At 46.7% G+C, this 27,931-nt stretch overlaps 1 protein-coding gene across 13 annotated transcripts in view; it reads right to left on the reverse strand.

Moving 5' to 3' along the window:
* LOC140729753 (F-actin-monooxygenase MICAL2-like) overlaps positions 1-27,931 on the reverse strand; it is a 261,577-nt gene that overhangs the window by 111,756 nt on the left and 121,890 nt on the right. For 10 of the 13 annotated variants that reach the window (XM_073049931.1, XM_073049930.1, XM_073049929.1 and 7 more), the window contains exons 10-17: positions 12,409-12,535; positions 11,390-11,480; positions 10,342-10,489; positions 8,617-8,816; positions 6,161-6,276; positions 4,343-4,411; positions 2,794-2,922; positions 1,335-1,451 (exon numbers count right to left, since the gene is read on the reverse strand). In XM_073049931.1, coding sequence (XP_072906032.1) covers positions 1,335-1,451; positions 2,794-2,922; positions 4,343-4,411; positions 6,161-6,276; positions 8,617-8,816; positions 10,342-10,489; positions 11,390-11,480; positions 12,409-12,535 — 997 coding nt within the window. The remainder of the gene's footprint in view (positions 1-1,334; positions 1,452-2,793; positions 2,923-4,342; positions 4,412-6,160; positions 6,277-8,616; positions 8,817-10,341; positions 10,490-11,389; positions 11,481-12,408; positions 12,536-27,931) is intronic. The other 3 variants (XM_073049935.1, XM_073049934.1, XM_073049926.1) reach the window with 2 other exon arrangements.

Consider the following 27,931-nt stretch of genomic DNA (forward strand, 5'->3'; position numbering starts at 1 on the left):
CAATAGTGAACTTGAACTTGTACCAATGAGTAAAAACTATAAACTCGGTTTCAAATGATTCATTCTGCTCGGCTACATTCAGGGTTTCACTTTGCTTGTATCTTGAACCTGTGTGATCACTGAAGACTGCAAGCCATGACGAGCAGTCTTTAGCTTTGAATAGGAGTCCCCCTGCCAGTTCTGGTCTTGTCACTATCTGCTTGTGATGGATGGAGCCTCAGGGTTACACTCCTTCCCTCTGCTAGCCTGCAGTCACCCTTGGGCAAGGTGTAGCACCTGCTTAGCCCCCGATCAGGGTCATGTGAAGCCATGGGAGGTGGTGGATGGTCGTATGAGCAGCCGGTGCACATCACAAGTCCTGGTTACGTGACCACTGACACCAGGCAGACAATCTCTGAAGAGTATTGATAATGGCTGGGGACACCCGTCTTGTAAAGACACTGCCCAGAAGAAGGCAATGACAAATGACTTCTGTAGGAAAACTTGCCAAGCACGCTGATGCTCATGAGAGGATAATTGCCCATGTCATACCACACAGCACATAACAAATGAACAAACTCAATGGGAGTAATTACAAAGCTAGCAGTGACCTCGGGTGACTAAAGAAATGTGGCATCAACCCCCCCACCCCAGCACCCCCCCCCAACTGACCCTTACCAACGTTTACCAATACACTATATACATCCTATCTGGATGTCTCACAGTTTGGTACGGCAGCTGCTCTGCCTGTGACCACAGGAAACCGCAGAGAGTGTGGACACAGCTCAGCACCTCACAGAAACCAGCCTCCCCTCCATGGACTCTCTCTACACTCTCACTGCCTCAGTAAAGCAGCCGGCGTTATCAAAGACCCCCCCCCCCCCACCTCAGACATTCTCTTTTCACCAGGTGAGAGATACTAAACCCTGAAAGCACATCCCCCCAGGCTCAAGTACAGCTTCAATCCTGCTGTTACAGGCGACTGAACGGTCCCCCAGCATAAAGCAGACTCTTGACCTCAGTCTGTCTCATTCTGATCTTGCACGTTATTATTTACCTGCGCTGCACTCTCTCTGGAGCTGTAACACTTTATTCTGCATTCTGTCATTGTTTTCCCTTGTGCACTGTGTAATGATCTGATCTGTATGGACAGTATGCAAGACAAGCTTCTCACTGTATCGTCATCCACATGACAACAATAAATCAAAGCCCAAGGTGCCAACGGGCGTCTACTCATTTACACTCATCGTCATCCACATGACAACAATAAATCAAAGCCCAAGGTGCCAACGGGCGTCTACTCATTTACTCTCATCGTTATCTGCATGACAAAGCAGTGACATTCATCGTCATACCTGTCTGGGTCGTGAGCAGAGGTCAGATCCTGTCTGGTCCCGGGAGTTAAGGAAGCGAGGGTTCACGTGACACTCAGACATAACGGGTGATGAAGATTTCATTACACAGGAAGGCACCTGTCCCTCACCGGACAGACAAGAGAGAGGAAGAGATGAAGAAAGAGGAGAAAGGAGAGAATTGGTGACTTTAAGCACAAGGAACTCAGATATAAACAGTTTAGAGAATGCAGACAGAGTGATTCAGAGGTGAAGGCTACCTTGTGAACGACATGGTATCTGAGCACTGAAGTGGCGATGGTGCCATGAAAACCTTCAGTGGAGGCTCCCGAGGTTCAAGTATTCACACACGCCACCACCAGCTTCACACCCCTCCGCAACGCACTCAACTCAGCTCACAAGTCTCCCACCTTCCTCACCGCCAACACAATCCAAAACCCCTCACAGCTCTCTCCCCACACCCCCCGTCTTGCATTGGGCAGAAGATACAAACGCTTGAACATTACATACACATCTTCAGGCTCAAGAACAGTCTTTATCCTATTGTCGAACGGACCTCTCATGGCAGCCAATGTAATCAACAACTCCTCACCCCCATCATTCTCCCCCGTTTCCATCGGGAAGAGACACAAACGTTTGAATATACACATCGTTACCACAAGAAAGTGAAGAGAGCTGTGAACACAGATCAGCACATCACAGAAATCAGCCTCACCTACACTGCTCACTGCCTCAGTAAAGCAGCCAGCGTAATTAAAAACCTTACCTGCCTCAGACATCCTCTCTTCTCCCCTCTCCCATCAAGCAAAAGATCCAAAAGCCTGAAAGCACGTCCCCCCAGGCTCAAGGAGAGCTTGTATGCCACTGTTATCAGACGCAGAATCCAGCTCTTGTTCAATAAGATGGAGTCCTGAGCTCACAATCAACCTCAATACGACTTTGCAATTTATTGTTCACCGGTACCGCACTCTCTCTATAACTGTAACCATTTTATCTGCATTCTGTTGTTTTCCCTTTTTTTACCCTCATGGACTGTGTAATGATCTGATCTGTATGAACATTGTGCAAGACAAGCTTCTCACTGTATCTCTGTACACGTGACAATAATAAACCAATATTAATGCATCAGTACCGATACATCGATACTCTCCAACCCAAATCTCATCATTAATTACCACCATTGGCGGCCCATTGCAACCTCAGCGATGTGTACTGGATCCAGGGATCAGTCAAAGCTCAGTTGTACTGGATCCACAGATTACCTGCTGGACCAGCCTTGGCAACCAGCTAATGGAATCGCACCGACACCAGCACGGGATACAATGGGAGCCCGCTCCTCCCATCCAAACCAAGCCACTCTCTCCTGCAGAGACTGGAATGATTTGTCAATGTGATTCACACATCCCCAACGGCAGGAGGGGGGAGGGTTCCAGCAGGGAAGGCCTGAGGGCCTGTTCCTCACCTGTCTCTGCAGCGACGTGCTTGGCGCGTTCTCCTCGAACTTGGCCAGTAACTGGCTCGCCATTGATTTGACCTTGTTGTGGTTGACCACATCCTTTGCTGCACTCCTGTCATTCTTGCGATCTGCAGCCTGGTTGGAGAGACCATAAGACCATAAGGCACAGGAGCAGAATCAGACCAGTCAGCCTATTGAATCTGCTCCGCCATTCCATCATGGCTGATTTATTATCCCTCTCAACCCCATTCTCCTGCCTTCTCCAGAACCTGGTGGGCCAAAGGGGCAGTCTCCATGTGGTAAGACTTGATAAAATCCTCACCCATGTTCACAAATATTTCCTGTCTGACAACTCTCCAAAGTTATTTGCTTTCCAGTTACAGAGTCATAGAATACTTCGGTGCAGAAACAGACCCTTTGGCCCATCTAATCTGCACTGATCTGGTCTTCTGTCTCGTCCCATCTACCTGCATGGAACCATAGCCATCCATACCCCCTCCCATCTATGTACCTACCCAAACTCCTCTTAAATGTTGCAATCGAACCTGCATCACTGGCAGCTTGTTCAAAACTCTTACCCCTCTCTGAATGAAGTAGTTCCACTGAAATATTTCACCTTTCACTCCACACTTAGGACCTCTAGTTCTAGTCTCATTCAACCTCAGTGGAACAACCCACTTGTATTTCCTATATCTATACCCCTCATAAATTTGTATACGTCTATAAGATCTCCCCTCGTTCTCCAGGGAATAAATCAGTCTTCTACATTCTAGGGAATAGAGACCTAACCTATTCAATCTTTCCCTATAACTCAGCTCCTCAAGTCCCAACAACATTTTCTCTGCAGTCTTGCAAGTTTATTGATATCTCTCCTGTAGGTGGGTGGCCAGAACGGCTTGCAATACTCTAATTTAAGCCACAACAACATCTTGTACAGCTTCTCTGTAAAACACTCCCCACACCCATCTCTCTCCCTGGAGGTTGGGAAGGAACGTGGTAGCCTAGCTGTTAGCACAGCCCTGTTCCAGCTTAGGGTGGCGGAGCTCAGAATTCAATTCCGCCACTGCCTGTGAGGAGTTTGTATGTTCTCGCTGTGACTGCGTGGTGGTGAGCTCTGTAAGAATTGACTTGGCAAGCGCACGAGGGGTGGATGGGGATTGTGGGGAAGAAGATGGTGGCTCTCACGTATTGAACGAGACAGAGAAAGTAAAGTTGTTTCAACGAAAGGAAAACTTGTCTTTGTTATTTGAGTGTTAACACATGGGTTTCCTCCAGGTGCTCCAGTTTCCTCCCACAATCCAATGACGTACCGGTTATTAGGTTAAATGGTCATTGTAAATTATCCTGTAATTAGGCTAGGGTTAAATCGATGAGTTGCCAGGGGGCACAGTTTGTTGGGCCAGAAGAGCCTGTCCCGTGATGGACGGAAGGATGGACAGATGGATAGATAGATATCAGGGGTGAAGCCCACCCCATCCAGAGTGGGCCAGAGATTGTGCAGTGACGGAGCGTCCACCCCCTCCTGACACAACGGTACAGACATTACTTCACTCACCTCCTGCCAGTCTGTGACAGCCTTCTTCCGCCGCTTGCTCGCTCCATCTTTATCCTCACTTTTCTTTTCCTGTGGTCAAGAAGTAAAGCATCAAACCGTTGCTCCCACACAGACCGGACATCTGCAAGGACATAGCGTAAAACGTGCCACCCACACAGACTGGACGTCTGCAAGGACCTTCTCCAAAATGTGGTACCCACACAGATCGGATGTCTGCAAAGACCCTCCCCTCCCAAGATCTTCTCTTCCTCACTACTTAGCCAGACAATCCCAATACCAATGCAGGAACATTATTCTGGATGTGAAGAATTCCAGAAGGAAACACTCAGTCCATTAGTTTGTGATAGCACTCTATTAGCTGGAAAGTAATTTAGAGTCATACCACACTGCAGCACAGAAACAGGCCCATTAGCCCATCAGATCAATGCCAAACTATTAACTTGCCTAGTCCCATTGACCTGCACCGACCATAAACCTTCATACCCTCCTATCAAAAACTTCTCTGAAGTGTTGAAATCAAGCACACATCCACCACTTCTGCTGGCAACTCGTTCCACACTCTCACCACCCTCTGAGTGAAGAAGTTCCCCCTCAGGTTCCCCTTAAATGTTTCCCCTTTCACCCTTGACCCATGACCTCTAGTTATAGTCTCACCCAACCTCAGTGGAAAAAGCCTGCTTGCATTTACCCTGTCTATACCCCTCATAACTTTGTCTCCCTCTGTCAAATCTTCCTTCAGTCTTCTTTGCTCTAGGGTATTCCTATGTACGGCACAAGAAATACATTTCATCAGCGATAATAAACCTGATTCTCATTCATTGTACAACTAGATCCAGGAGTTTGTTTCCCCTTCTCTATCCTTCAAACACTGACTGAGCCTCCAAAAGGCATTGACAGGTAGCAAAAGCACTCTGTAAGACCATCTTCACGAAACAGTGCCTCAAAAAGGAGACAACCCTCATTCAATACCCTCACCATTCGGGATCTGCCCTCTTCTTGTTGGAGCTATCGGAGAGGTGGTACAGGAGCCTGAAGACCCACATTCAACATTTTAGAAACAGTTGCTTTCCTCTACCAGCAGATTTTTGAATTGTCCATAAACCCATAAATATCCCAGGACCTGCCCTCTTCTCATTGCTACCATCAGGTAGGAGGTACAGGAGCCTGAAGACACACACTCAATGCTTCAGGAACAGTTTCTTCGCTTCTTCCAACAGATTTCGGAATGGATAAGGAACCCATGTACACTGCCTCACTATTTTTGTTGCTCCCATTTTGCACAACTTGTTTAATTTAACTTTTTATATATATTATTGTAATTCATAGCTTCTATTTTTATATATTGCAAAGTACTGCTGCTGCAAAACGACACTTTTCACAACGTGGGCCGGTGATATTGAACCTGATCCTGAAGCTAACTCGTTATTCCACTTTTGCACAATTCGTTTATTTTTGTAACTTTCAGTAATTTATTTTTATGTATTGCTGCAAAACGACTACCGGGGCCACGGGAGTGAAGCAATTACCATGATGCTACTACATCTTGGGGCATCGGAGCTCAATTCCAGCATCCTGTGTCAGCAAGTCTATGCGTTCCTTCCTGTATGTGTGGGGGTTTCCTCCGGGTGCCCCGGTCTCCCACTGTCCAAAGACATACCGGTTAACAGACTAATGCATCATTGTTAACAGTCCTGTGACTAGGCTGGGGTTAAGTTGGTGGGTTGCTGGGCATCACAGCTCGAAGTGCCAGAAGGGCCTGTTCCACGCTGTATCTCAAAATATATAAATAAATGAGTTTCTGATCGTAACCATACACACCTTTGGAGTCCTTTTCCTCGGTAACAGGTTGATAACGTTACAGAGGGAATTCGATTGTCTGGATGTCGGTGCTGAAATGTCATTACTTCCTTCCTTCCGGTGCTGGAACACAGCTGCTGGCAAAAGACAAACATGTTTCACTCAACGTAGCTGGGACAGTTTCCTGTGTTACAGAGTCAGGGGCAGCTACTTTTCCCATCGCAACACTCTCTCGGTCCTGCAGGCTGCAAGGGTTCGACATGAGAATGCCAGGGAGTAGGGTGAGAGTGGACAACGGTGAGGTTCACTGAGATATCACAGACTGCTCTGGTACCCTGAAGACAGTTCTGACAATGTTGCTGTGTAATAATTTTTATCAATTGTTGGCAGCTTCCTCCACGGACTCACCCTTCCCTGGATCTAACTCCTCCCAGACCCGCGATAAACTCCTCTTAACGAGAGCACTTGCTCTGGGAGATGAGCAACACACAAAATGCTGAGGAACTCAGCAGCTCAGGCAGCATCTACGGAGAGGAATAAACAGTCAATGCTTCAGGGCCAAGATCCTTCCTATGGATTGGTACACTTGCACACTGCTTCTGAACTCCTCCACCTCTCCAGCTCTGACCAAACTTTGAAGCAAGCTGTCCCAAGTTCTCCTTGTCAAGTTCAGAGGCAAGAAACACCTGGGGACATGTTACCACAGTGAAAACACTCTCTACATGGAGGGGCATGAAAATGAGAAGAACTTCAGGAGCTGGAAATCTGAAACACAAGCAGAAAATAATGGACACACAAGGATCTTCCACCTGAAACATTAGGTCTACTTCTCTCTCTCCCCCCACAGATACTGATTGATCAGCTGGGCATTTCCTGTTCTTTCAGCTTCTACTGTCAATGTGGAGGTTATTACAGGTGGAGATATGTTTCTACCAAAGGAGGTGCAAGGTGTAGCATCTACTTAGCTCCCCACTGCCCAAACCATCGGAACGGGTGGTGGATGGTCATACAAGTAGCTGTAACATATCACGTCCTGGTCATGCGACCACTGACGATCGGCAGACAATTTCTGAAGAGTATTGACAATGTCTGGGGTCTTTACAAGAAAAGATGCTGCCCAGAAGGCGGCAATGGCAAACAACTGCAGAAAAATTTGCCAAGAACAAGTATGGTCATGGGACCGTGATCGCTCACATCATACAACAGGGCATATAATGATGATGATGAATTTTCAGGTGGATGCAAGTTAAGAACTCTAAACAAATTTTGGTATGTCTCCCTTGTCATTCTCCAATTTTTTAATCGACCTGCTGAAGGGTCTCAGCCAGAAACGTTGACTGTTTAGTCATCTCCACAGATGCTGCCTGACCTGCTGAGTTCCTTCAGCATTGTGTGCGTGTTCCTCCCCATCTCTGTTCCAAAGGGGTTTCCGACCTGGGGTGCATGGACCCACAGGTTAATGATTGGGGTCCATGGCATAAAAAAGGTTGGGAACCCCTGCTCTATTTTGAGCCTGTGCCCTCTGGTCCTAGACTCTCCTACTATTGGAAAAGTCCACAATATCTGGACCATTCAATATTCAATAGGTTTCAATGAGATCCCTCCTCATTCTTCTAAACTCCAGCAATTACAGGCCCAGAGCCATCAAACACTCCTTCAATGAGATCGTCCCTCATTCTTCTAAACTCCAGCAAGTACAGGCGCAAAGCCATCAAACACTCCTCGTATATTAACCCTTCTATTCCCAGGATCATTCTTGTGAACTTCCTCTGGACCCTCTCAATCTAACACATCTTTCTTTAGATATGGAGCACAAAACTGCTCCCAATACTCAACTGTCTGTAAGGAGTTTGTACGTTCTCCCCTTGACCAAGTGAGTTTGCTCCGGGTGTTCCGGTTTCCTCCCACAGTCCAAAGACGTACGGGTTAGGTTTAGTGAGTTGAGGGTATGCTGTGTTGGCACTGATGGAAGGTGCCATCAACACATCCTCAGCTACGATGGTCACTGACACAAGTGATGTATTTCACTATGTTTCAATGTTTTGAGGTACATAAAACAACTAAAGCTAACATTTAAATGTTGTACACATGAGAGATTCTGCAGATGCTGGAAATCCAGAGCAACACACACAAAATGCTGGAGGAACTCAGGTCAGTCAGCACCTATGGAAATGAATAAGCAGTTGTTGTTTCAGGCCAAGACCCTTCATCAGGACTGGAAAGGAAGGGTTCCGAACCAGGACGTGAATGTGGGGAGGAGAAGGAGTACAAATTAACAGAGGACAGGTGAATCCAGATGAGGGGAAGGTGGGTGGATAGGAAAGAGTACGTTAGCAGGAGAGAGGTGAATCCAGGTGAGGGGAAGGTGGGTGGATAGGAAAGAGTATGTTAGCAGGAGAGAGGTGAATCCAGGTGATGAGGAAGGGGAAGAAGATGTTAGCAGGGGAGTTAATTGTCTGGAAATTAATTCCACTCACAGGGGGTGGATGTGGGGTTCCCTCGGAAGTGCTCATAGAACTTGGAGAGGTACATGACCGTGATGAGCTTATCTGGCTCACTGACGGAGGCCATCTCTTTCCCCGTGGTGACCGGAGAGATACCAAACTCCCGCTCTGCAATGTCAAAGGCCAGCTGGTTGTTCTTGGCTGCATCCTCCTCATTCAGGGAGTCAAAGTCACTGGAAGGACAAAGGAAGAGGCTCCCATTAGTAGGGCAGTTCTTGCCATCACAGTTATAGAATCATAAACCACTAGAGCACGGAAACAGGCCCTTGAACCGATTCAGTCTGCACCATCCCAGCAATCACACCCGGGCCATTGCTCTCCACACCCTGGGCATCACGGTGGTGTAAAGGTTAGTGCAACACTGCTACAGCTCAGGGCTTTGGAGTTCAGAGGTCAATTCCAACATCCTCTGTAAACAAGTGTGAGTGTGTGGGTTTCCTCCCACAGTCCAAAGACGTACAGGATAGTAGGTAATTCATCACTGTAAATTTTCCTGTGATTAGGCTCGGGTTAAATCTGTGGGTTGGTCAGCAGTGCAGCTCAAAAGGCTAGAAAGGGCCCAGTCCGTGCTGTATCTCTAAACACGCAAGTACCCCTCCCATCCATGTACTTCTCCAAGCTTCACTTAATGTTGAAATCGATCTCACATTCACCACTTGTGCTAGCAGCTCGTTCCACACTCTCACCACCCTCTGAGTGAAGAAGTTCCCCCTCAGCTTCCTCTTAAACATTTCACCCTTCCCCTTAACCCACGACCTCCGGTGTAGTCTCACCCAACCTCAGTGGAAAAAGCCTGTTTGTATTCACCTGATCTACACCCCTGATAATTTTGCGTACCTCCATGCCCAAGTTACGAGCCCAGGTCTCAGGAGCAACAAGCTACTCCAATCGGGTCGTCACTCCTGATGCAGGTGAGGTGCATCGAGTGTGGCAAATATAGAGCATGGAACAGTATAAAACAGTACAGACCCTTCGGCCCACAATGTTGGACCAACCTATACAAATCTACTCCATGGTCAGTCTATGGCCCTCCAACACTGGCCATAATTAACCCAGGTTCAATTTCCACTGTTTGGACGTTCTCTCCATGACCACGTGGGTTTTCTTCTGGTACTCAGGTTTCCTCCCACAGTCCAAAGATGTACAGGTTACGGTTGGTAAGATGTGGGCATGCTACGATGGCACTGGATGTTTGTTGACTCTTGCGGGCTGCCCCCAGCACATCCTCGGATTGTGTTGGTCATCGACGCTAATGATGTATTTCACTGCATGTTTCAGTGTGACAAGTAAAGCAGATCTGTTTGTCTTTATAAAACATGACGATCGAGGCTGATACATTGGGGACATTTGAGTGATTCTTAGACTGGCGCACGGATGTTAGAAAGGTGGAGAGCTGTGCGCCGTACAGGAGGGAAGGGTCCGATCGACGGTGGAGTAGGTTTACATTGGTCTGCAGAACATTACGGGCCAAAGGGCCTGTACTAAAGCTAATCTCCTGACTGCCCTTCACGAGGTGAAGGTGAGCCACTTTGAACCCCTGCACTCCTGATGGAGGTGCTCCCAGAGTGCTTTTGGGGAGGAAGATGGAGAGTTTATACCCAGGGCTGGGTGGGACTTGGAGAGAAGCCCTGGGTGGCAGAGATTCCCCTCACCGTCCCACCCAACTCCGGTACAGACAATGTTAAGAGTGTAGCGTACATGAGGTGCGGGCAGAAGTGGTGTATGATGGCACACAGTGCCAGGCCACTGCGCCAGGAGCTGGTCAGATCGGTGATCTTCACGTTCTCATAGCTCTCGGTCTGCTTCTGACACCACGTCAACAACCTGTTGGGGCGAATCTCCGAATCTGGAACAAATAAAGCAACAGGTGAACAGTTTTGACCGATGTGTGTGCTAGGATTTCCACACAGAATCAACGTCACTCAACCAAAATGGTCCTCCCTCCATCTGAACCCCTTCCCACAATGCATTGCTGTCAGTGAGACCATGGAAGGGATTATGGGCTTCAGGAAAGGGAAGTTGAGAGAACACGCACCAGTCCTCACCGAGGGGTCAGTGGCAGATAGGGTGAGCAGCTTCAAGTTCCTGGATGTCAACTACTCTGTGCCCAAGGTATTGATACAATTACAAAGAAGGTACACCAGTGGCTATATTTCATTAGGAGCTTGAGGACATATGGTATGTCCTGTGGATGATGTAAGAAGCTGGGAGATATTAAGTGTAAGTAACGAAAAGCTGAAGAAGATGGAATTTGATAAGAATCTGCCCACCATCCCCCACCTCACAGTTCAGGAAGTTATTACCCCTCAACCATCAGGCTCTTGAACCAGTGGGGATAACTTCACTCACCCCATCACTGAACTGTTCCCACAACCTATGGATTCATTTTCAAGGACTCTTCATCTCATGTTCTCCATATTTATTGCCTATTTATTTATTATTAGTATTTTGTTTGCTTTTTTTTGTAATTCTTTGTTTTACTGTGAATGCCTGCAAGAAGGTACATCTCAGGGTTGGATTTGGTGACATCTATGTACCTTGAAAATAAATTTATTTTGAACTTTAGTGAGTTTAGATTTCTAGCATCTATGGTCTTTCAAGACTCTTCTAAACAGTCCCCCATACTCATTCACTAACCCCCCGACCCCAGGCTTGGCTGCTCTACTGAAGGGAGGACCAAGACAGGGAGGCTGGAGGGGGACAAAGGGCATGAGATAACCTGACCCTCACTGTGGGCGTAACTCACCACGGCGGGAAACTTTGATGGACTTCCGCATGGAGTTGACCCTCTCGAGCGGACAGCTCTTCAGATCGGTGGTAATGTAGAGCTGACGGACCTGGGTAGGAGAGAGAGGGAGGGCTCCATTAATCCCTGTAGCCCAGTCAGACCCGGTTAGCTAGTTCTAAATCAGTTATTTCTAAAGCAAAATACACTGTGTAGTCAATGCAGTTCTCTCTACACTGAGGAGTGTCCATATTAACTCAAAAAGAAACTGGATGACCATTGAGGGGAGGGGAGTTGTTAGTGCAGTGAGGGGACTGATTAGATGTACATTCAAAGAGCTGGCACAAGCATGATGGGTGAATGGCCTTCTAGTCTGGAATGTGGGGAGGAGAAATAGGTTGAAAGAATGGTGGAGCAAGGCTCGAAACAGCGATGACTTTTGGGCATTTATGTAGAATTCTCCATATTATTTCTATCTTGCTTCCTAACTGAGGACAGTTGTGCTGGCATTGGGGAGCATCCAGAGGAGGTTTATGAGAATGAACCCAGGACTGAAAGGGTTAATGTCTGAGGAACATTTGATGGCTCTGGGCCTGTACTCACTGGGGTTTAGAAGAATGAGGTGGGATCTCATTGAAACCTATCAAATATTTGAAAGACCCAGATACAGTAGACATGGAGAAGATGTTTCCTATAGTGGGGAGTCTAGGACAAGAGGGTCCAAATAGAGGTCAGAATAGAGGGACGTCTCTTTAGAACAGAGATGAGGAGGAATTTTTTCACCCAGAGAATGGTGAATCTGTGGAATTCATTGCCACAGACAGCTGTGCAGGCCAGGTCATTGGGTATATTTAAAGCAGAGGTTGGTATGTACTTGATTAGTCAGGGTGTCAAAGGTTTCAGGGAAAAGGCAGGAGAATGAGGATGAAAGGGAAATGGGTCAGCCATGATGGAATGGTGGAGCAGATTTGATGGGCTGAATGGCCTGACTCTGCTCCTTATCTCTCTATGATCTCACAGGTGTGATGAAATTGTCTCACCTGATGCGGCTGCACACAGCTGGAGTTGAGGGTGGGGTATCGTGAAGCAGGATCTATTGTGTACTGTTCAAAGTTCTTGCTGATGTTCTCTGGTGTAGTTTGAGGCAGCAATCGATAAATACTCTCCCTGGAAACGGGGGAAATCCAATCATTGTTAGTGTTTCTAATTTTCCCCATCAAAGAACAACAGAAGTTATGGCCCAGAAATCTTACCAATGCCTCTGCATCCGCGAGGCTAAATAAAGTCAGCATGCCCCTATCGACCCTGACAGCATCCTCCGTGGATACATCACGGCTCGGTACAGCAACCGCTCTGCTCGAAGCTGCAGGGAGTCGAGTACGTCACTCAATCCAGCCACCTCTCCATGGACTCTGTCCACACTTCCCATCCTCAAATAAGCAAAGACCATCCACCCTAGACATTCTCTCTTCTCCCCCTCCCATACTAAAGACTGAAAGCACACCCCTCCAAGCTCAAGAACAGCTTTACCACGAAATGGACTCAAATCTCCCTCATTATGATCTTGTACTTCACTGTTTACAACTGCTCTCTTCCAGCAGCTGTCACACCTTATTCTGCATTGTTACTGTTTTCCCTTGTTCTACCTCAATGCACGGTGTATGGACAGTATGCAAGACAAGCTTTTCACTGTATCTCAGTGCATGTGACAATAATAAACCAATTCCAATAAAAAGGCACAGCTGATCCAGGCCAGGATTGATCTACTCTGTTGAGACATCACCGCTGTAACACAGGATCTCAGTTGCCAGATGGTGAGTACCACGGCCAGGTCATAGAGAGATCCAGCACAAGGACAGGCCCTTCAAACTTTAAAGTACTTTTATTATCAAAGTATGTACATCTTGAAATTTGTCTTCTTGCAGTCAGCTATAAAACAAACACGATAGAATCCACGGAAAAAAACTCACAACACAAAGACTGTCAAATACCTAATGTGTGAAAAAAAGAACGAATCGTGCAGACAATTAAAAAGTAAACAAATTCAAACACAGAACATAAGATATCAGGGCAGAGTTTGCCCCATCGGGTCTGGTTCGCCATCTCATCACGGCCGATCCATTTCCCTCTCGGCCCCAGACTCCTGCCTCCTCCCCGTATGAACCGCAGTGAGTCGACAGCACAGAGCCAGTTCAGCGCCACTCACTGTCAGGGAACCCTATGGATAAAGGCCACAGCCACAAAAGAGGTCCCACCAAGTCAGAGAGCAGAGATGAGGAGGAATTTCTTTAGCCAGAGGGTAGAGAATCTGTGGAATTCATTGCTACAGAGGCCAAGTCATTGGATATATTTAAAACAGAGGTTGATTAGTCAGGCTGTCAAAAGTTACAGGGAGAAGGCAGGAGAATGGGGATGAAAGGGATAATACATCAGCCATAATGAAATGGCGATAAAAACTCGAGAGACCAAGTGGCTGAATTCTGCTCCTTGCTGATATTCAATCACCCATTTAGCCTAATTCCTCCTTGTTCACCCAAAAACCTTCCCCATATACTACCCTTCAACCAACACACAAGGGGCAAATTAAACCACTGACCCGCATGATGTTGGGATATGAGAGAAAACTGGAGCTCCCAGGGAGACGGGGGAATGCACGTACCTCACACAGAAAACACCAGACAACAGGACCAAGCCCTCTGCCGGAGAGGATCACTGTCAGCTTACCGAGGGTGGAGACAAGGAACCCATTCCCATCAGCAGGCTGTTCATAGACCTGTTTCACTAACTTAGTATCGAAGTTCACAAAGTGGGTGTAATGAAACGAACCCTCACTCTGCCTCAGTAAATAAAACACCCCACTCACCCGGACATTCTCACTTCTCAGCCCCACCTTTGGGCAGAAGGTGCAAAAGCCTGAAAGCACAACCTACCGGGCTCTACCCTGCTGCTATCAGACCATTGAACAGACCACTTGTACACTGAAAGATGAACTCTTGATTTCCCAGTACTTAAATATTAGCTTTATAAAGATTGTGAAACATCAAAATATACAGTGAAATACTGTGTTCTGCATCAATGATCAACACATTCGTGACCATTGCACTTTGTCTCCCACACTGCACCCTCTCTGTAACTGCAACACTACGTTCGACATATTGTTTTCTTTTTATCACCTCGATGGAAATCTCTGCAGCGGGTAGTCAAACCTACCCAACGCCTCACCCCACCAGCCTGCCCACCGTCAGGGACATACCATATGATAGATAGATAGATAGATAGATACTTTATTCATCCCCATGGGGAAATTCAACTTTTTTTCCAATGTCCCATACACTTGTTGTAGCAAAACTAATTACATACAATACTTAACTCAGTAAAAAATATGATATGCATCTAAATCACTATCTCAAAAAGCATTAATAATAGCTTTTAAAAAAGTTCTTAAGTCCTGGCGGTAGAATTGTAAAGCCTAATGGCATTGGGGAGTATTGACCTCTTCATCCTGTCTGAGGAGCATTGCATCGATAGTAACCTGTCGCTGAAACTGCTTCTCTGTCTCTGGATGGTGCTATGTAGAGGATGTTCAGAGTTATCCATAATTGACCGTAGCCTACTCAGCGCCCAGAAAGGTGCTGGGAAAGGGCCAGTAACATCATGAAGGATCCCACCCACCCTGCTCATGGACTGTTTGTCCCACTCCCATCAGGGAGGAGGCTACGTAGCATCCACACCAGGACCACCAGACACAAAAACAGTTACTTTCCCCAAGCAGTGAGGCTGATCAACACCTCCACCCACTAACCCACCCCTCCACACCCCCAAACACCACTACTTTATCATTTTCTGTCAGAGTCACCTTGTATACAGACACTCCTGTGCCTAGTATTACTTTATGGACAGACAATCATTCTATGTAAATAAGCTATCCTATGTATTTATATTTATTGTGTTTTATTAAATTATTATGTCTTTTATCTTATGTTTTATTGTGCGACATCAGATCCGGAGTAACAATTATTTCATTCTTCTTTACACCAATGCACTAGAAATGACATTAAGCAATCTTGAATCCTAAATCTCTTGGACGTATGACATAATCTGTTTGGATGGCAGGCAACAGAAGCATTTCACTAGAGACAGCAGACCTTGGAATCTGGCATAACAAACAATATGCTGCTGGAACTCAGCAGGTCGGGCAGCGTCAGGAATGATCAAAACCCTGCATCGGGACTGGGAGTGGAGTGCAGAGACGCCCAGCACAGAGAGAAGAGGGACAGCATTATCGGGACTGGGAGTGGAGTGCAGACACCCAGCACGGAGAGAAGAGGGACAGTATTATCGGGACTGGGAGTGGAATGCAGAGACGCCCAGCATGGAGAGAAGAGGGACAGCATTATCGGGACTGGGAGTGGAGTGCAGAGACGCCCAGCACAGAGAGAAGAGGGACAGCATTATCGGGACTGGGAGTGGAGTGCAGAAACACCCAGCACGGAGAGAAGAGGGACAGTATTATCGGGACTGGGAGTGGAGTGCAGAGACGCCCAGCACGGAGAGAAGAGGGACAGCATTATCGGGACTGGGAGTGGAGTGCAGTGACGCCCAGCACGGAGAGAAGAGGGACGGTATTATCGGGACTGGGAGTGGAGTGCAGAGACGCCCAGCACAGAGAGAAGAGGGACAGCATTGCAAAAGCATTCTGAGGCGGGGATGGACTGACACAAGTTAAATAGTGAACAGTATAACACTACTGGCACTTCATACGTGATGAGACCTGGGTGGTGGCAGGCAGTTCAGTCGTCTTACGGCCTGGGGAAGAAGCTGTTCTTATCCTAACAGTTCTTGATGACATGCAAACCGATGACAAGTGGGTAGTACAGGTAGGGAGGGAAGCAGTGGTGGAGTTGAGAGAGATGGTGGGAGAGAGGGGGGCGGAGAGCACAGAGGAAAAACAAAGGAGTGATGTGGGAGGAAAGGAGAGGGAAGGGTGGAGGTTGGGAGAGGGGAAGGTGGAGATTGGGGAGGGGAGGGGAGGGGAGAGTGAAGGTTGGGAGAGGGGAAGGTGAAGATTGGGGAGGGGAGGAGAGGGTGGAGGTTGGGGAAGGGGAGGGTGGAGATTGGGGAGGGGAAGGTGAAGATTGGGGAGGGGAGGAGAGGGTGGAGGTTGGGGAAGGGGAGGGTGGAGATTGGGGAGGGGAAGGTGAAGATTGGGCAGGGGAGGAGAGGGTGGAGGTTGGGGAAGGGGAGGGTGGAGATTGGGGAGGGGAGGGGAGGGGAGGGGAGAGTGAAGGTTGGGAGAGGGGAAGGTGAAGATTGGGGAGGGGAGGAGAGGGTGGAGGTTGGGGAAGGGGAAGGGAGGGTGGAGGTTGGGGAAGGGGAGAGTGAAGGTTGGGAGAGGGCAAGGTGGAGATTGGGGGAGGGAGGGCTCCTGGAGAGAGATAAGCAGGAACACAAAACGTAAAGGAGGTTTTCACAGTACTTTGGTACATGTGACAAAAACAAATGAAGACAAACATCAAAGACTTTGTAATGAACAGTGGGTGGTGATCTGGAAATCACAGAGAGTTAGCACCTTCTTATCTTTGTTTTCTGAGGAAAGGTTGAGTGAGTGAGGACTTTTCTCTTTGGAGAGAAAGAAGATGAGAGGTGACTTGATAAAGGTGTACGCGACAAGGAGGTAACGATAAAGTGGACAGTCATTATCCCCAGGGTGGAAATGGGTAATACAAGAGGGACCCACGTCACTGTATCAGTAAGTCTGACACCATTACAGCTGGGGCTTAGTCGTCATTTCTGCCATCCTTTGTAAGAAAGTTTGTATGTCCTTCACACGGGTCCGCCAGGTGCTCCAGTTTCCTCCCACTCTCCAAAGCTGTACTGGTTAGTAGGTGAATTGGTCATTGTAAACTGTCCTGTGATTCGGCTGCGGTTAAATCGGGGGCTGCTGGATTGTGTGGCTCGAAGGATAGGAAGGACCCATTCAGTGCTGTATCTCTAAGTTGTTTAAAATTTTAATGTGATTGGAGGGAAGTATAGGTCCCAACATATCGATGTAGTTATAAAGAAGGCAATACAGCAACTATACTTCATTAGCAGTTTGAAGAGGTTTGGTATGTCAACAAATACACTCAAAAACTCGTATACTGTGGAGAGCATTCTGACAGGCTGTATCACTGTCTGGTAAGGGCGGCTACTGCACAGGACCGAAAGAAGCTGCAGAGGGTTGTAGATCTAGTCAGCTCCATCTTGGGCATTAGTCTACAAAGTACCCAGGGCATCTTCAAGGAGCGGTGTCTCAGAAAGGTAGTGTCCATTATTAAGGACCTCCAGCGCCCAGGGCATGCCCTTTTCTCACTGTTACTATCAGGTAGGAGGTACAGAAGCCTGAAGGCACACACTCAGTGATTCAGGAACAGCTTCTTCCCCTCTGCCATCTGATTCCTAAATGGACGTTGAACCCATGAACACTACCTCACTTTTTTTAATATATATTATTTCTGGGTTTTTTTGCATGATTTTTAGTCTATTCAATATATCCATACTGGTAATTTATTTTTTATTATTTTACTATGTTTTTTTTCTATATTATGTATTACATTCAACTGCTGCTACTAAGTAAACAAGTTTCCCACCACAATAAACCTGATTCTGATTCTGAGCAAGTACTTTCACACAGAGAACGGTGGGTGTGTAGAATGCCCTGCCAGGGGTGGTGAAAGAGGCAGATACATCAGAGACTCTCAGACAGGATGATAGTAAAATGGAGGGTTATATAGGAGGGAGGGGTTAGGTTGATCCTGGAGTTGGTTAAAGGGTTCACACACATTGTGGGCTGAAGGATCTGTGCTGGGCTGTACAATTTTGTGTTTTTTTAAAAAAACTGATTTGATATTTGAAGCAAAATACTCTACAGGAGAGTGAGGGAAGCACGACAATCTGGAAATGTCAGCACAGGCTGATGAACCAAATGGCCTTCCCCATCTGCTGCAAGGCAAACACTCTTTCATTATGAGATTAGCGTGCAAACTTAAAGCACACGGTATTGGGGGTATGGTATTGATGTGGATAGAGAATTGGTTGGCAGACAGGAAGCAAAGAGTGGGAGTAAACGGGACCTTTTCAGAATGGCAGGCAGTGACTAGTGGGGTACCGCAAGGCTCAGTGCTGGGACCCCAGTTGTTTACAATATATATTAATGATTTAGACGAGGGAATTAAATGCAGCATCTCCAAGTTTGCGGATGACACGAAGCTGGGCGGCGGTGTTAGCTGTGAGGAGGATGCTAAGAGGATGCAGGGTGACTTGGATAGGTTAGGTGAGTGGGCAAATTCATGGCAGATGCAATTTAATGTGGATAAATGTGAGGTTATCCACTTTGGTTGCAAGAACAGGAAAACATATTATTATCTGAACAACGGCCAATTAGGAAAAGGGGAGATGCAACGAGGCCTGGGTGTCCTTGTACACCAGTCATTGAAGGTGGGCATGCAGGTACAGAAGGCGGTGAAAAAGGCAAATGGTATGTTGGCATTCATAGCAAAAGGATTTGAGTACAGGAGCAGGGAGGTCCTACTGCAGTTGTACAAGGTCTTGGTGAGACTGCACCTAGAATATTGTGTGCAGTTTTGGTCCCCTAATCTGAGGAAAGACATTCTTGCCATAGAGGGAGTACAGAGAAGGTTCACCAGATTGATTCCTGGGATGGCAGGACTTTCATATGAAGAAAGACTGGATCGACTAGGCTTATACTCACTGGAATTTAGAAGATTGAGGGGGGGATCTTATTGAAACGTATAGAATTCTAAAGGGATTGGACAGGCTAGATGCAGGAAGATTGTTTCCAATGTTGGGGAAGTCCAGAACGAGTGGTCACAGTTTAAGGATAAAGGGGAAGCCTTTTAGGACTGAGATGAGGAAAAACTTTTTCACACAGAGAGTGGTGAATCTGTGGAATTCTCTGCCACAGGAAGCAGTTGAGGCCGGTTCATTGGTTATATTTAAGAGGAAGTTAGATATGGCCCTTGTGGCTAAAGGGATCAGGGGGTATGGAGAGAAAGCAGGTACAGGGTTCTGAGTTGGATGATCAGCCATGATCATACTGAATGGCGGTGCAGGCTCGAAGGGCCGAATGTCCTACTCCTGCACCTATTTTCTATGTTTCTATGTTTCATTAATGCTCCTCCGGTTGCCAAAAGGCTTCAGGGAATCCCAGGAAGAGGAAGGGCATGAAGCTTTCCAGTCATTCACCCTCCCAATCTCATGTTGGAACAAGACCACAGACCAATTCCTCACAGCTCAGCCTGAAGCCTCACCCCACTTGGTTTATCAGTCTCATCATCCCCCGAAAATACTCCCATGCATAGGCCATTCACTACATAGTCCATCACACAAACAAACATTCCAACATGTCAGTCTTCTGACCCGATGAGCCCACGCTCAGGCTGGATGAGCAACACCTTGTATTCCATCTAAATAGCCTCAAACCTGATAACATGAATATCAATTTCTCCAGCATTTGGTAATTCTTTCCCTTCCCCCTTTCCTCTTTTTCATTTCTCCATTCTAGCCTCTTACCTCATCCCCTGCCTGCCTATTATCTCCCCCTAGTGCCCTTCCTCTTTCCCTTTCTCCCATGGTCCCATCTCCCCCTATCGGATTCCTTCTTCTTCAGCCCTTTGCCTTTTCCACCTATCACATCCCAACTTTTTACTTCACCCCTCCCCCATTCACCTGGTCTCACCTATCACCTTCCAGCTCTTTACTTCCCCTCCCCTCATCTCCTTATTCTGGCATCTTCCCCCTTCCCTTTCGGTCCGGATGAAGGGTTTCGGCCCAAAATGTCCACTGTTAATTAATTTCCATAATGCACCCTGACTTGCTGAGTTATCACTGAATCAGACAGACGCTCACTGACTGGAAGCCACCCAAACCACACCCCGGCCCTGTCTGTGCAGAGTGCGGCATTTAGACTGCAGGCTTCCAACCTCTTGCCCTGCCTTCCCTGAGCAGACACTGTCCCTTGGCTGTCGATTAGTGCTGGGGTTGACAGCCAGCTAGGGGTCAAACAAGGTGAGACCAAAAGGGGGCTGTCAGAGGTAAGTTGTTGTGGTGGATACATAGAACATGCTACCGGGGTGATGATAGAGGCAGAAACGTGTTACTCTCAAACAAGCCTGGATTATACAGCATGTCTTATTGACTGAGCTCGGTCTTCTCTCTCTGGAATGAAGCAGGATGACAGGTGACTTGACAAGATAATAACAGGCATAGACAGAGTGGACAGCCCAGAGTAGAAATGGCAAATACCAGGGAGCAGCATTTTAAAGTGATTGGAGGAAAGTCTAAGGGACATGTTAGAGGTAACGTTTTTACAGAGTGGTGGGTGTGTGGAACACCCTGCCGGGGTGGGGGTAGAGGCAGATACATTAGGGGCATTTAAGAGACTCTGATACACATGGATGATAGGCAAATGGAGGCTATATGGGAGGGAAGAGTGAGATTGATGTTAAAGGAGGTTAAAAAGTCAGCACAAGGTTTGTTCTGTGCTGTAGTTTTTATGTAGCGAAAGGAACAGAATTAGGCCATTCGGCCCATCCAGTCTGCTCCACCATTCCATCATGACTGATTTACTATCCCTCTCAACCCCATTCTCCTGTCTTCTCCCTCGAACCTTTGACACCCTGACTAATCAAGAACATATCAACCTCCACTTTAAATACACCCAATAACTTGGCCTCCACAAAGTACACTGCAGATGCTGTGGTCAACGTGTTAGCTTGTCCTCCATAGCTGTCTGTGACAATGAATTCCACACATTCACCAAGCTCTGGCTAAAGAAATTCTTCCTCATCTCTATACGATATCCCTCTATTCTGAGGCTGTGCCTTCTAGTCCTAGACTTCCCCATTATAGGAAACATCCTCTCCACATCCACTCTATCCAGGCCTTGATAGTCATCAATCAGATCCCCCCTCATTCTTCTAAACTCCAGCAAGTACAGGCCCAGCACCATCAAACATTTCTCGTATGCTGTCCTTTCATTCCTGGGATTATTTTCATGAACCTCCTCTGGCTCCTCTCCAATGGCAGCATAGATAGGGGCCACAGAGATGGTAGTGCTTGGGTCTGGAGAAGGACGCGAAGCTCCTCTGCTTCGGCTGCCTTTCTGTGAAGAACTGTGGACTCTTATCCACCAACTCCACCTCCCTCTGGAACTCCCCACCCGCCTGTTTACATCCCCAGGTGGAGAGGTCCACATTTTCTGCATTAGAAGATAGAATATAAAGCACAACAGCACAGGAATGGGCCTTTCCACCAACAATATCTGTGCCAAACATGATCCAAATGAAACTAATCCTTTGTGCCTTCTACCTAGCTTCAGGCTGCCTGCTCAGATGGTCTATCAATATTGTCCATTTAGAAATCTGATGGCAGATGGGAAGAAGCTGTTCCTAAAACATTGGTTGCTTGTGCGAACCCATGAACAATACCTCACTATTTTTGCTCTCTTTGCATGACTTATTTAATTTTTAAAATATATACTTCATGTAATTTATGCTTTTTAAAAATTATTATATACTGCACTGTACAGTTGCCACAAAACAACAAATCTCACAGCATATGCCAGTGATATTAAACCTGATTCTGAATTTTCCATCAACGTGTTTAAGAGTTTTAAAGTTTTTTTTGAGGAGCTATGCCTTAAAAAGGCGGCTTCCATCATTAAGGGCCCCCATCATCCAGGACGTTCCCTCTTCTCATTGCTACCATCAAGGAGGTGTAGGAGCCTCCAGACTCACATTCAACATTTCAGAAACAGCTTCTTCCCCTCCGCCATCAGATTTCTGAATGGACCATGAACCCACATACACTACCTCACTGTGTTGTTTAAACACACACATACTCACACACGTATACAATTGAAGTCGGAAGTTTACATACACTTAGGTTAAAGTCATTAAAACTCATTGGTTAACCACTCCACAGATTTCATATTAGCAAACTATAGTTTTGGCAAGACGTTGAGGACATCTACTTTGTGCATGACATGAGTAATTTTTCCAACAATTGTTTACAGATTATTTCACTTTTAATTGACTACATCACAATTCCAGTGGGCAGAAGCTTACAAACTAAATCAAAAGAAATCAGCCAAGACCTCAGAAAAAAAAAATTGTGGACCTCCACAAGTCTGGTTCATCCTTGGGAGCAATTTCCAAACGCCTGAAGGTACCACGTTCATCTGTACAAACAATAGTACGCAAGTATAAACACCATGGGACCACGCAGCCGTCATACAGCTCGGGAAGGAGACGCATTCTGTCTCCCAGAGATGAACGTACTTTGGCGCGAAAAGTGCAAATCAATCCCAGAACAACAGCAAAGGGCCTTGTGAAGATGCTGGAGGAAACAGGTAGACAAGTATCTGTATCCATAGTAAAACGAGTCCTATATCGACATAACCTGAAAGGCTGCTCAGCAAGGAAGAAGCCACCGCTCCAAAACTGCCATAAAAAAGCCAGACTACAGTTTGCAAGTGCACATGGGGACAAAGATCTTACCTTTTGGAGTAACGTCCTCTGGTCTGATGAAACAAAAATTGAACTGTTTGGCCGTAATGACCATCGTTAAGTTTGGAGGAAAAAGGGTGAGGCTTGCAAGCTGAAGAACACCATCCTAACCGTGAAGCAGGGGGTGGCAGCATCATGTTATGGGGGTGCTTTACTGCAGGAGGGACTGGTGCACTTCACAAAATAGATGGCCTCATGAGGAAGGAAAATTATGTGGATATATTGAAGCAACATCTCAAGACATCAGCCTGGAAGTTAAAGCTCGGTCACAAATGGGTCTTCCAAATGGACAATGACCCCAAGCATACCTCCAAAGTTGTGGCAAAATTGCTTAAGGACAACGAAGTCAAGGTATTGGAGTGGCCATCACAAAGCCTTGACCTCAATCCGATTGAAAATTTGTGGGCAGAACTGAAAAAGCGTGTGCGAGCAAGGAGGGCTACAAACCTGACTCAGTTACACGAGTTCTGTCTGGAGGAATGGAACAAAATTCCAGCAACTTCCTGTGAGAAGCTTGTGGAAGGCTACCCAAAATGTTTGAAACAATTCGAAGGCAATGCTACCAAATACTAACAAAGTGTATGTAAACTTCTGACCCTCTGGGAAAGTGATGAAAGAAATAAAAGCTGAAATAAATCATTCTTTCTACTATTATTCTGACATTTCACATTCTTAAAATAAAGTTGTGATCCTAACTGACCTAAGACAGGGAATGATTTCTAGGATTAAATGTCAGGAATTGTGAAAAACTGAGTTTCAATGTGTTTGGCTAAGATGAATGTAAGCTTCTGACTTCAACTGTATATACTCATGGTAGTTACAGCTTTTAATATAATATATTGCAACGCACTGCCTCTGCAAGACAACCAACTTCACAATGTATGTCAGTGATAGTAAATCGGACTCAGGTTCTGTATTGGCCTCTAACACCCTGGCAGCACATTCCACACACCCACCACTCTCTGTGGTAAAAACCTACCTCTGACAACCCTCCCCCATTCTTCCCTCAAATCACTTTAATACTCTGCCCCTTGGTATCAGCCACATTTGGTTGGGAAGCTCAGCTGTTGTCAAGGCCACAGCTGGAGCAGGATGTGGTATTCCTGCTGTGATGGGGTGTGGGTTCAAACTCAGTAAATCTGACAGCTCCGGGTGAGGGATTCGACTACGAATCATAGCACAGAATCAGGCCATTCTGCCCCTCTGCTCTGTGCTGGTAATCCTCCATATAAGCCACAGGAGACTGCGGACGCTGAAATCTCGAGCCACACGCCATCTGCTGATGGAACTCAGTGGATCAGGCACCATGGTAGCGCAGCGGTTATTGTGAAGCTATTACGCCTCAGAGCCTCAGAGTTTGGAGTTCAATTCCAACACCGCCTGTAAGGAGCTTGTACGTTCTCCCCGTGAATTTTTAGGTTTCGTCCAGGTGCTCCAGTTCCCTCCCACAGTCCGAAGGTTAGTTGGTGAATTGTAAGTTGTCCTGTGATTAGGCCAGGGGTAAACAGGTGGGTGGCTGGGTGGTGTGGCTCATTGGGCTGGAACAGTCTGTTCTGTGTTGTATCTCTAAATAAATAAAAATAATTGTTTGGGGGAGCAATAGGAACTGTCGACGTTCTGGGTCGAAACCTCATGTCACGGTTAGCAGCTTCTCAGTTCTGAGTCAGGCTTTTGACTCAAAACGTCAACAAATCCTCCCTCTCCCTCTCCCTCTCAGAGATTCTTTCATAGAACAGTACAGCACAGTAAGAGTGGTCCACTAGTGGTCCAAGACTGGTCCAAGAGTGGTCCACTATGTTGTGCTGAAACAATTAAATCGGTAATCAAATGGCCAACTGAACTAATCTCTTCTGCCTACACAATGTCCATATCCTTCCATTTTCCTCACATTCATGTGTCTATCTAAACATCACTTAACAGCCTCTAATCTATCTGCCTCTACCCCCACCCCAGGCAGTCCATTCCAGGCACCCACCGCTTGCCTCTTCCATCTCCTTTGAAATGACCCCTCTCACCTTAAACACCTCCCCTCTGGTATGAGACATTGCAACCCTGGGAAAAGATACTGTCTGTTTACTTCATCTATGCCTCTCATAATCTTATAAACCTCTATCAGAGGTTATAAACCTCTATAAACCCCTCAGCCCCACTGCTCCAGAGAAAACAACCGCAAGTTCGTCCAGCTACACACAGAAAATGCTGGTGGCCAAGTTCATCCAGCTACACACAGAAAATGCTGGTGGCCAAGTTCGTCCAGCTACACACAGAAAATGCTGGTGGCCAAGTTCGTCCAGCTACACACAGAAAATGCTGGTGGCCAAGTTCGTCCAGCTACACACAGAAAATGCTGGTGGCTAAGTTTGTCCAGCTACACACAGAAAATGCTGGTGGCCAAGTTCGTCCAGCAACACACAGAAAATGCTGGTGGCTAAGTTCGTCCAGCAACACACAGAAAATGCTGGTGGCCAAGTTCGTCCAGCAACACACAGAAAATGCTGGTGGCCAAGTTCGTCCAGCAACACACAGAAAATGCTGGTGGCCAAGTTCGTCCAGCAACACACAGAAAATACTGGTGGCTAAGTTTGTCCAGCTACACACAGAAAATGCTGGTGGCTAAGTTTGTCCAGCTACACACAGAAAATGCTGGTGGCCAAGTTCATCCAGCCTCTCATGACAGCACATGCCCTCTGAACCAGGCAGCATCTTGGTAAACCTCTTCTGCACCCTCTCCAAAGCCTCACCAATCTTTCCTATAATGGGGGGGGGGGGGGGGTGACCAGAACTGTACACAATACTCCAGATGCAGCCTGACTAGAGTTTTATATGACATACTGAGATGCTGCATTAAAAGTCTTCAGGAGGAACCCAGTGAGACTCTCGATCCACTGAGTTATTCCAGCAGACCGTTTGTTGCTCCAACACTCCACAGGAGTCTCCTTCCCTTCACCTTATCCCATTCTGTCCTCCCTCTTCTTTGCCCGAATTCCCTTCTACTGGTTTGCAAACATCCACCAGGGAAAGGAAGGTGCCTCCATCCCCGGCTCGACGCACGTGGAGATTCCTCACGCCGTGTATAGCGGCTCCCTCAGCACCAGAACCCAGTGGACTCTGGTTATCAACAGGCAAAATCCTGGGAACCGTTCCAATTCTGAATCCGTGCATCAGGATCCATCACCCCGGCAACACAGAAAAGCAAAGAAAATTCCAGTCTATGTTTGGTGATGGTCTGGACTCCTTCTCCCAAGGCTGTTTCGCCCGTTGGAGAAAAAAATGCAAGCACTTCACATGGCTTATTGTTCTAAACATTTAGTTGCAACCTAGAGACTGCTTATTCCCCAGTGGTGCTTGAGGAAGCCAGATCCTTGAATAAACAATGAGTCATGTGGAATTTTACAGCAATCAAACAGACCTTTCAACCCCTCTGTTTTCACACCGGCCTCCATCTCCCTCTCTGCAGTTTGCCCTTAAAGCCAGCCCTGCGGTCCCCATCTTCTGTCCCAGTTGGAATGATCTCCCAACTATTCCTGCTCTCCTGAGAGAACATAGGATATAAGACCACAAGACCTAGGAGCAGGATTAGGCCATTCAGCCCATCGAGTCTGCTCCACCATCCCATCATGGCTGGTCCTGGATTCCACTCAACCCCATACACCTGCCTTCTCACCACATCCTTTGGTGCCCTGACTTATCAGGGAACTATCAACTTTCGCTTTAAATATACCCACGGACTTGGCCTCCACAGGTGTCTGTGGCAGAGCATTCCACAGATTCACAACTCTCTGGCTAATAAAAAAAATTCCTCCTTACCTCTGTTCTAAAGGGTTGCCCCTCAGTTTTGAGGCTGTGTCTTCTAGTTCTGGACACCCCCACCATAGGAAACACCCTATCTAGTCCTTTCAACATTCGGTAGGTTTCAATGAGATTACCACACATTCTTCTAAATTCCAGTGAGTACAGGCCCAAAGCTGCCAAACACTCTTCATATGTTAACTCCTTCATTCATGGAATCATCTTCATGAATCTCCTCTAAACTCTCTCCAATGACAACACATCGTTTCTGATTTATGAGGCCCAAAACTGTTGACAATACTCTGGTCTTATAAAGCCTCAGCATTATCTCCTTGCTTTTATATTCCATTCCCCTTGAAATAAATGCCAACACTGCATTTGCCTTCTTTACCACAGACTCAACCTGTAAATTAACTTTCTGAGAGTCTTGTATGAGAACTCTTAAGTCCTTCTGTACCTCCGATGTTTGAACCTTCTCCTCATTTAGATAACAGTCCACACTATTGTTCTTTCACCAAAATGCATTATCATACATTTCCCAACACTGTATTCCATCTGCCACTTTTTGCCCATTCTTCCAATTTGTCTAAGTCCTGCTGCAATTGCATTGCTTCCTCAGCACCACCTCCGTCTATCTTCGTATCATCTGCAAACCTTGTGACAAACTTGCCTAAATTGCCATTGGATTTACTGATGGTATTATTTGTCACAGGCACTGAGGTATAGTAAAAAGCTTTTGTTCATGTGACATCCGAACAGATCATTCCACACAAGTACATCAAGTCTCATTTGCTCCCAATGTACCTTGTCATATTACGTGAGCGATATAATCATGACCAGGATTATTCTTGGTAAATGTTTCTACAGAAGTGGTTTGCCATTGTCTTAATTTGGGCAGTGTCTTTACAAGACAGGTGACCACAGACATTATCAATACTCTTCAGAGATTGTCTGCCTGGTGTCAGTGGTCACAAACCAGGACTTGTGATGTGCACCGGCTGCTCATACGACCATCCACCACCACTCTGCTAGAGAGGAATTCAACAGGCTCGGAGGGCATCATGGAGGGGATTGAACAAGCTGAGCTTGTTTTTCCTGGAGATGAGGAGGCTGAGGGGGATAGATGGGATAGATCATGAAAATGGAGGCAAGACATGAAGGACAGACAAAATGCTGGAGGGACTCAGCAGGTCAGACAGCACTATGG

The sequence above is a fragment of the Hemitrygon akajei genome, chromosome 6 (assembly GCF_048418815.1).
Source record: "Hemitrygon akajei chromosome 6, sHemAka1.3, whole genome shotgun sequence".
NCBI lineage: Eukaryota > Metazoa > Chordata > Chondrichthyes > Myliobatiformes > Dasyatidae > Hemitrygon > Hemitrygon akajei.